This window comes from Chionomys nivalis, chromosome 4 (genome assembly GCF_950005125.1).
Source record: "Chionomys nivalis chromosome 4, mChiNiv1.1, whole genome shotgun sequence".
Classification (NCBI taxonomy): domain Eukaryota; kingdom Metazoa; phylum Chordata; class Mammalia; order Rodentia; family Cricetidae; genus Chionomys; species Chionomys nivalis.
Window position 1 is genome coordinate 45091181 of NC_080089.1, and position 10003 is coordinate 45101183.

The following is a 10003-nucleotide window of genomic DNA, read 5'->3' on the forward strand; positions in this document are numbered from 1 at the left end:
GTCTGTTTAGGTGAGGTCTGGGGAAGGGGTGAAAACACGAGAATACTTTTCCTTCCAAGCAACCTTCGGGGGACACCCAGCCTGCCCAGAGGCAAACAGGATGGACGTACAGGTACATTTGGAATATAGAGGTCTCAAGGCTCAGCAGCTGGGGTTGCTTGGCCCTTGAGGGCAGAATCCCAGAGGCCAGAGAACTTGTCAGTAAAGGTGCTCCAGTAATCTTTCAGGGAGCTGAGGCCACCGTCCATCCAGCCCCTGGGGGTTAAAACAATAAGAGGCATCCATCAAGGTCCCTGTGAAAGGTTCCCCTGCAGGCAGCCAGAACCACAGAGCCCTATTGGCTCTCCAAGCCATCAGCACCACTTTCACCTAGCACCACCCCGGAAATGCCTGCAGCTAACTCCCAGGGTGGAAGAGATGGCAAAGGTGGTGGAGGGGCAGCCTAATGTAGGGTTCTACATTTTCCCTGGTTGGACCAGACCTTCGTGGCTGCTCCAACCCACCGCATCAAACCCCTTTCAGGCCTGAAGGTAGGGTGATGCTTAAGGTCAGCCTGTCTTTGTGGTCAGTGCAAATAGTGTCCTGAAGATGTCCCATCGCTGGCTCTGCATGTGTGGGGCAGAGGGGGGCAGCCTCTCCTTTGAAAAGTTACTGGAGGACCCATGAGCTATGCGATCTAGCCAGATCACCTAACTTCTTGGAGTCAATTTTCTCCCCTGCAAAGCTGGGGAAATCATACCCTCTCCACAGCCTGTTCTGGGGACAAAGAACATTTGTCAACATCTTCTGCCACATAGGTCAATATCAAATGTCAGTCAAAGCCCTGGGCCAGTGGGCAGGGGAGAGGACCAGACCCACATTAGGCAGATGTCTAACACAGATTGGACCAGGGGCAGATCCCTGCAACACAGGCTGAAACTAGAGCAGGTGGGCCCCCAAGCGAGCCTCCAGCCCCATGCTTGGAGAAGAGAACGTGCAGCAAGGGCTCTATGCACCTGAGGCTGCTCCAAGGAGAAGCAAAGGAGGCAGAAGAGGGCTGCTTGCTCTGCTTCTCACCTCAGCCACAGTACCCAGAAAAGGCCCCACAAAGGAGCAGAGGCTCAGACAGGCCCAGACCCTGGGTAAACTGGGGGACCGCGGTCTCTGTGTGGGAGTCTCAAGAAAAGAGCAGGGGGAGGAGGGGAGGAAACAGGAGAAGAGCACCAGTAGGCATACCTGGCCTGCACAGCCATCTCAGACTCCTGCACACTGGTTAGAGCATCCTGTACCTTCTTGGCGGCCTGTTCCATGTAGCCCAGCAGCAAGGACCCTTCTACCTCTTCAGCTCCTGCGAAAGAGTGGAGCTGAGCCCTGCCAGCCCACAGCTCCTACGCAGCCCCCACTCATTAGGGCAGGGTCCCCAGACCGGCTCTCATAGAAACCCCAGCCCCAACCTCCAAAACTCACGAGCAGATGCCAGGAGCGCCAAGAGGGCCACGATGAGGAGCACCCGGGGCTGCATGGCACCTATGCACCTGCAGGAAATTGCTTGTGAGAGGATACTGTGGGAGGATCCACCCTACTGAGGCCCTTCCCTGGAGACTGCCATGGGCCCTGGGGTGAATCCCAAGCCCCTCTCCTACTGATATCTGCTCTCAGACAGGAAACTAGAGGAGATCCAGGCCCCAGGGTAGGGTGGAAGGTTGGGTGTAGAAAGCCTCCACAGAATGGAACATCTGCCCTTTCTCTCCCGTGATGACATCAAGGTGACATCAGGTTTCTGTCCCTCCCTAGATCTCAGTGTTTCTGTCTGGAGTAGACATGAATGTCAAAGGCTTCCAATAGCTCTGGGCATGCTGAGCAAGAGACAGCGTGACCCAGTTCCAGTCAGCTCTGCCACTACCCAGTGCAGGGCTTTTGGTCCAGTGGCCTCCCCTTCCTCAACTTCTAGCCCTCCCGCACCCACGGGAACTCAAGGGTGGAGGCTACTCATGGATCCCAAGCCTTTCATAGGCTACCTGGCTGGCTGGCAAAGGCTTCCTCTGGCTCTCTGTCCCCTCCCTCTCTTCCTGTCCTCCCCAGGGGCATTACCTGGAGTAGCTAGTTGCTTCTAGGGATAAAGTGATCATGCAAGCGGGAGGGCCCTGACCTGTTTTATATTGGCCCCAGGATGGGACAGCGGGCACAGAAGGCCCAGTGAGCTGGCCAAAGGTCACCTGCTGAGCAGTTCAGACCAGAGCCTGAGGCAGGGAGGCCATGCAGCCAGCTGCCAGAAGAATTGAGAAATCCCTCTGAGATTGCCCATGCTATTTACCTCCACCTCCACAGTCAAAGGCTCAGCTACTTGCTTCCCCCATGAGGCTGGTGGGATGGAGAAAGGCTTAGAGAACAAGCCTCGGGCCTCAGATCGGCTTTAGCCCTTCACATTGACCTCCCAGACCCATCTCTCCTGCACAACCCAGACAATAGCATGGAGCCAATGACAGGCCTCTGTAGAAACCACTTGGAGGCCTTGGGGTAGAAAAGAATGGGGAGTCTGGTAGAGCCACAGATCAGTAGTGGCAGGATTCGGGTGGGAGGTGGCAAGGGGGAGATCACACGCGCCCCCCCATCTCCACCAAAGGCCTCCGCCCACCTCTGTGTTCCCAGAAGTCCCCTCTGCTGTACCCAGGCAGGGGTTGGTGAGAGAAGGGCAAAGATCATGCTAAACCCAAGGCCTTTGCCCCTCCCTCTGCCATGTGCCTCCTCCTGCCCTCTGGACCCATGATAGCATCCTGAGATGGGAGCAGGGCTCGTGGCTGGATGATATCTGACCCCTACATAACCCCTGACTGTCGGGGGCAGCAAGGTATGGAAAGTCTATTCACAAAGAAGGTCAAGGAGGTGCTGTGGGGCAAACAGCTGCCCAGGAGGGCCCTCAGACTTCTTGAAACTAAGATGTCCCCTGAGCTAGTACTGAACCACAGCCCAGACAGGCAACATTGGAGGATATTGCCTTTTGGATGCAAAGACCTTGGAGTCAAGAAATTCTAGGTTTAAATGATACCTTTGGGACTTGGGAAATAGGCCAGTTGGGCAAAATGCTCTCATCTTGCAAGGGCGAAGACCTTAGTTCAATCCCCAATATCCATGTAAAACATAGGTGTGGTGGTATCCACTTGTAATCCCAGCACTGGGGGCAAGGAGATAGGTGGCAGACAGGTAGCCAGCTACCTGGAGCTGATGGTCAGTCAGTCTATCCTCTTCAGTGAGTCCTAGAGACCACTGGGAGACCCCGTCTCTGATACCACTGAGAGACCCCATCTCTGATACCACTGAGGGACCCCGTCTCTGATACCACTGAGGGACCCCATCTCTGATACCATTGAGGAACCTCGTCTCTGCTACCACTGGGAGACCCCGTCTCTGATACCACTGAGAGACCCCGTCTCTGATACCACTGAGGGACCCCGTCTCTGATACCACTGAGGGACCCCGTCTCTGATACCACTGAGGGACCCCGTCTCTGATACCACTGGGAGACCCCGTCTCTGAAGCAAGGTGAACAGCTCTTGAAGAATGTCCGAGACTAACAGCTGGCTTCCACAGGCATACAGGTCACATGTGTGTATGCACCTGCGTACACACAAACAAACACGTAACTGATCTTTGACACTGACTCACATGGTCTGTGCTCAGAAATGTAACACCTCCGAGCCTCTGTTTACACTGCTAATGGGGACAGAATACTGATTTCCCAGAGCGTAGAGAAACGTACAGCAGCTGGCTCAGGGCAGGACTGACTCACAATCCCCCCACCTCCTTAAGCAGGGACAGCTGCGCCAGAGATGGGATGAGGTAGAGAAATGGGACTTTTAGCAGGCAGCGTCCTGTCTGCACGAGAGCAGGGCCTGAGAAAGGAGTCTGGCTTTACCCCTGAACTCCTAATCTTTGCCTGATACTTGAAACTCAGTCTACCAGAAACTCATCCTTTTGACATAAGACTGTTTCTAGGGAGACTGGGATAGTGTTTGCTTATGAGTCCAGCACTCCGGAAACAGGTAGGGCGATCCTGGGTTGGGATCAGCCTGGACTACGTACTGTGACCCAGTCTCAAAACAAAATAAACAATAGTTTGTTTTCTGTTAAAATGTAAGTTGTCCAAACCCTGTGACTTAGAAATTGCTAACTCCATTTTCTGGCTAAAAACCAAAGGTCCAATCAGGCAGAGGCCTACTCGGTGCATAACACCCAGCTGTGGAAAAGCTGGATTCCAGCACCTGAGCTGGCCCTCGGCAGCTGTTTCTACCTAAGCTTCCTCTAAGAAAAGCCCTTGGTGAGAGCCAGGAGGGAAGGGAAGTGAGGAGAGGTACCAGGATCAGGCACTGTGTGTGGTGGCAGGAGCTGCTCAGCTCGGTCCTCTTCTTGTCTCTTGCCCCGAGGCAAAGGGCACAACAGGACTCAGATCCCAACCTGGGATTCGGTACCAGGTCCTTGGCCCTGAGTATGCTGTGACAGGCCCACTTGGTCCTTTTCCACTGGGAGGAAGGTCTGGGAAGCCTGCCAACTTCACTGCACAGAACATGCCCCCTGAATCAAAAAAAGCCCAAACGTGCTGGCCAAGAGCCCCAGCCATGTGATACTGAGCTACACGGTGTGTGGACCCCACATAGCTGGCCTACAGAGTATCCTGGGATCTGGGACCTGGGGCCTGGGACTGAGCCTCTTCCAGAATATTTGTGTCTTCTCAGCCATCCAGTTTGGGCCTCAGGAGGCCTCTTGGTGGCTTTCTGGCCTAGAATCCTCTGCAGAGAGGACCGTACTTGACTTACAGACCCAGGCCCAGGGAGGAACCAACAGAGGGTGGGTATCTTTTCCTCTCCTCTCGCTATGATACAGCATCTTGGCAAACACAAATCGAGGGTTTTGTCCTGGCTCACCGGTGGGGAAGTCTTGGTGGCAGGAGTTTAAAGCAACTGGTCACAACTAAAGACCAAGAGCTGTGAAATGCTCTCAGCTCAGTTTGGCTAGCTATCTCCATTCTCTGCGGCCTAGGATCTTCACCCAGAGACCCCCTCTCCTAGGCGGTTCAAGGCTCTGCTCAATTGACAGTTAACATTAATCATCAAGGTGGGGAAGACATCTTGAAGCTTGGACTGAGGATGACCCTCAAGAGTGGCTGCCAGTCCCCTTCTTTCTGGCTAAGAGCAGGCTAGTTGATGAGAGTCCCAGGGCTCTGCTCTGACCCTATATGGGCAGATTTAAGGGTGGCTAGAGATGACAGAGAGCTGTCAGCCTCACTGGCCATGAGCTCTGGATGAACGCAGGCAAACAGATGGAGGGTCAGAGATTTGAGTGCCAAGACCCCTTGACCCTCTGTGCCTGATGTCCCATGACTGTTGCACCTGGCTGCAAGGTGGGTCTGTTCACCAACAGCTGAGATATGGGGTTCTCACTTTGCCCCGCCCCCTATGCAAATTACTTGCAGATGCATATGGAATATGCCCTTGTCTTGGAGAAGTCAATATGCTCATGTATGCTTTGTCAGGAGGCAGTACACCCTCTGCGCTAGGGCCGTACATACATGAGTGCTGGGCACACATGTATGCATGCTGTCCCAGTCTCTTAGCTCAGAGCCAAGTTCTGTGTCCACAGACAACTTGGATATCCATGCATATCTGCCAATCAATCACTGGCAGCCATTCTTGAACAAGCTTAAGTAACATAGGTCTTCTCAGACAGGGTACAAACAGGCAACTACCTCTGGACCTGTCCCATGCTGGTGGCGGTACTCAGACTACAAGTCCAGGAGGTGGAGCTGCAGTTGAGGCATCCCATGTGACTTGTCCCCCATCAGTTCTGACCTTTGGGACCAGCACAGGCTGGACCAGGCCTGATTCAGCAGAGTAAACTGGAGACCAATGAGTCAGTGGTAGAGAGAGATAAGCCTTTTTAGAGGAAAAACATGGCTAATATTCAATGAACACCTACTGTGTGCCGAATTATCTCACATAATCTTTTACCACTGAGACTCAGAGGAGTCATGAGACTTGTCAAAGGCCACATGGTCCAGACTGCGTAGAATTCAGATGTAAACCCAGTCAGACTCCAGAGCCTGAACTCAGAAAACACCGAGAGGCAACAAGATAACTCAGTGGGTTGAGTCATTAAACCTGATGACATTCTCAAGTTGTCTTCTGACCCCAACTCATGTGTTGTGATGCAGGCATACCCACCCCCACCAAATAGAAGTAAAAAAAAAAGAAACTCACTAAGCGTGGCTGCTTTAGGAAGGATCTCACTCCTGGCCACTTGAGGACACATTGCAGTATAATGGGGACTCAGCAGGGGAGAGCAGCTGTCTCTAGTCCCATGAGACAAGCCAATCAGGACACATTTAAACAATGGGTGGTGATGTAGCAAAGCAAACTTGGCACAACTGTGGTCTCTTCTGATGGTTCTTGTTTCACAAATATCTTGTGGACAGCAGTCAATGATGGGTATCATCATGCAGTCCTGGGTGTGGCCCACGGAGGCCCCACACTCACCGTAGTCTGGAATCTTTCCTCTGGATGTCCCCTGCAACTGTATGTGTGGACACATTTGGAGTCACTTTCCACAGCAGTGTCTGTCACCTTCTGTTGGTGGCCATTCTGTATGACTCTGGAGTGTGCCTGAGGACAGTGGGACAGCAATCGAGCCTTAATCAGCCCCACTGTCTCAGTGCTGCCTCCAGTCCACTTGGTGACCCTCTGAGAGAAAGGGAGGCTCTCTCTCTGCCACTCTAGAGAGGGTCAGGTTCTCTGCTACCTTCCCAGCTCTGATCCACGGAAGATCACCGTCATTAGTTTCAGCACTTACTTCCGGCTAAGCCCCTTGCCCATTTCACAAGTACTGTATAATTTAATATAACAAATTATACATTGTCCAAAGGGGAAACTGAGGCTTGGGACTTCAGATAACTAGACTGAGGTGATTCAGCTTGACAGTCATGAGGCATAAAGCACACTTACGCTTAACCCCTTCAATCCTGGGTTCTGACCAAGGGTTGTTGCAGATACCTAGGCCACAGCTCACTACCTGCTGCAGCCCTGAATGGGCCTGGTGTTTTGTCCAGAGCTGATGTTCTGAGACAGAGTTGGGTTGGCGACAGCTGTCAGAGAGAGCCTGTCTCACTGGGGCAGAAAGAGGAGACCTGGACCTTGTTCCCCAAGCCTGGCACAAACCCAGAGCTGCCAATGGGGCCTCTGGGGCCTCAGTCTTGCTCAGGGACACCCCTTGTCTCCCAGGCTTGTTTCTCTTGAAGTTCCCAGGTCCCCTTCCCAGACTCCTGAACAGGGTGGGGCCAACCCAACAAGGCCGCTTCCCCTGCTGTCTGTGTTCCGTCAGCTTCCACGTTGTCTTCTTAGGGTTACTAAAGTCCAAGAGGCCTCCTGGGAAGGTGTGTCACCTTCCAACGTGGAGCCACACACTGGTGAGGAGGCGGGGAGAGAGAGCTGGAGGGGCTTTAAATGCATGGCTGGCTTTGCCTGCGGTCAGTTCCGCAGCGACACAGGTCAACTGTTTCTTCTCACTACCGGAAACATCCAGTGTAGCCAGGACTGTTGCAGGCCAGCGAGGAGCCCAGGATGTTCCTGAAGGCTGTGGTGTTGACCCTGGCCCTAGTGGCTATCACCAGTAAGTAGACACAGCTCTCTAGCCGCTGCTGCGTATGAGAGGCAGCGTGGAAAGGCAGTTCTAGAACTAGAGAACAGCTGAGGGTGGCGTTGGGTTTGCCGCTCCTGTGAGAACAGGCCCTTGTTGGTACCAGGGCTCTCCGGGTTAACCCAGAGATGGAGAAATGGGTTGGGCTACCCCAACTCCAGCACCATCCAGCTCAGAGCTGAGGCAAGGGTCCAGAAGAGGGATGTACGCTGTTCGTGACTTGTGGCTGCTCTCTTCCCAGGCACCCGGGCTGAGGTCAGTGAGGACCAGGTGGCCACTGTGGTGTGGGACTACTTCATTCAGCTAGGCAACAATGCCAAGGAGGCTATGGAAAAAATCCAGAAGTCAGACATTACCCAACAGCTCAAGTAAGTGGGGTCAGTCTGCAACTCCAGGCTTTCTTGAAGGCCAAAGCTGATGAGAGGTGGGACGCCAACACTTGGGATCCTTCCTTTCTCACTAGGAGAGTCTGGCCTCTCTGGACCTAGACTGTCCCTGTAAACAGGGAAGTTGGGCCCAGGGATCCATCCCTATAGTATCTTCCTAAGTGTGCTAAGTTTGGTAAATAGCCAAATCCCATTGAAAGCTCGTGGTAGAAGGAGAAAGAAGACATGTCCCGTGAGGTGGGATTTCTAGAAACATGGGTGCCTGCGAAGTCAGGGGAAGGCAGGTTGGGATGTCTGCAGATGCTCTGATCATGAGCAAGGATGTCAGACACTGTGCCGCTGGAAGACTGCAAGGTTGCACAATGTGACCCTTGCCTGGGAGGTAGGGGGCGAGAGTTAAAGTCCAGTCCTGTTCTGTTCTTTAATCACAAGGAAAGGATTCACGTGATGGGTAGATAAGGATGCTGAAGCCGAGCAGAAGTCTTGCAGATAAAAATCCAAAGGAACACTAATCCTAGTAGATTTCCTGAAAGTATGACCTACCCCAGGGAGGGCCACAGGGACAAGATGGAGGTCTTGGTTCCCATGGACACACTCCTGACCTAGACAGGTACATAAAGCAGAGTCTCTACTGCCAAGTGTAACGGGGCTTCTCTCCACTTTTCCCTGAAGCACCCTCTTCCAGGACAAACTTGGGAACGTGAATACATATGCAGATGACCTGCAGAAAAAGCTGGTGCCCTTTGCCGTGGAACTCGGTGAGCGCCTGGCCAAGGATACAGAGAGGGTAAAGGAAGAGATTAGAAAGGAACTAGAGGACCTACGAACCCGCATGATGCCGCACGCCAACACCGTGAGCCAGACATTCGGGGAAAACGTGCAGAAGCTGCAGCAGCACCTGGGTCCCTATGCCGAGGGGCTGAAAACCCAGGTCAACACCCACACACAGAAGCTGAAGCGCCAGCTGACCCCCTACATGCAGCGCATGCAGACCACACTGCAGGAAAATGTGGACAGCCTGCAGGCCTCAATGACGCCCTTCGCCAACGAGTTCAAGGACAAGTTTAACCAGAACGTGGAAGAGCTCAAGGTGCGCCTAACCCCCCGTGCCAGCGAGCTGAAGGCTGCAATCGATCAGAACCTGCAGGAGCTGCGCAGCAGCCTGGCCCCCCTCGCCGAGGGTGTGCAGGAGAAACTCAACCACCAGCTCGAGGGCCTGGCCTTCCAGATGAAGAAGAACGCCGAGGAGCTTCAGACCAAAGTCTCCACCAACATCGAGCAGCTGCAGAAGAAACTGGCACCGCTGGTGGAAGACGTGCACAGCAAGCTGAAGGGCAACACCGAGGGACTGCAGAAGTCTCTGGAAGACCTGAACAGCCAGCTGGACCAGCAGGTGGAGGAGTTCCGGCGCACTGTGGAGCCCCTGGGGGAGATGTTCAACAAGGCCCTGGTGCAGCAGATGGAGCAGTTCAGGCAGCAGCTGGGCTCCAATTCGGGGGACGTGCAAAGCCACTTGAGCTTCCTGGAGAAGAACCTGAGGGAAAAGGTCAGCTTCTTTATGGGCAGCCTGGAGAAAAAGGAGAGCCCAGACCAGCCCCTGGCCCTCCCCGTCCCCGAGCAGGTCCAGGAGCCCAACCCCAACCCCAGCCCCGTGGAGAGCTGACCTGTCCCTGGTGCCCGCAAACCATCCCAGCAGCAGACACCTGCCCTGCCGCACCCCCTGTCTGCCCTGCCCCACCCCCTGTCTGCCAGTCTGCCCCTAAACACTCCTTGTACCTGCTCGAGGACACTTGTCCTGCAGGAGGTGATGTCTCATCTAACTACTCAATAAAGCAACTGAAAAATTAGCCCCTGTTGGTTGCCATGTGATTCCTTGGGGGCTGGCCTGAGGTGGGGACGAGGACAATGCTGGCCCAAGCTGAGCAGCATCTGGCAGGGACAGGGTGGCTCTGTGG

General features: G+C 54.0%; 2 protein-coding genes across 2 annotated transcripts; one reads left to right on the forward strand and one right to left on the reverse strand.

Annotated features, from left to right (window-relative positions):
- Apoc3 (apolipoprotein C3) lies at positions 1-2087 on the reverse strand. The gene is made up of 4 exons (XM_057768843.1): positions 2071-2087; positions 1447-1514; positions 1216-1327; positions 1-255 (listed from the first exon to the last, which is right to left on the reverse strand). The coding sequence occupies exons 2-4, from the start codon at positions 1499-1501 to the stop codon at positions 135-137; spliced, it is 288 nt and encodes a 95-aa protein (XP_057624826.1). The 5' UTR covers positions 1502-1514; positions 2071-2087; the 3' UTR covers positions 1-134.
- Positions 2088-7586: 5499 nt separating this feature from the next.
- Apoa4 (apolipoprotein A4) lies at positions 7587-9711 on the forward strand. Its single transcript, XM_057768359.1, has 3 exons — positions 7587-7635; positions 7904-8030; positions 8721-9711. The coding sequence occupies exons 1-3, from the start codon at positions 7587-7589 to the stop codon at positions 9709-9711; spliced, it is 1167 nt and encodes a 388-aa protein (XP_057624342.1).
- Positions 9712-10003: the final 292 nt, after the last annotated feature.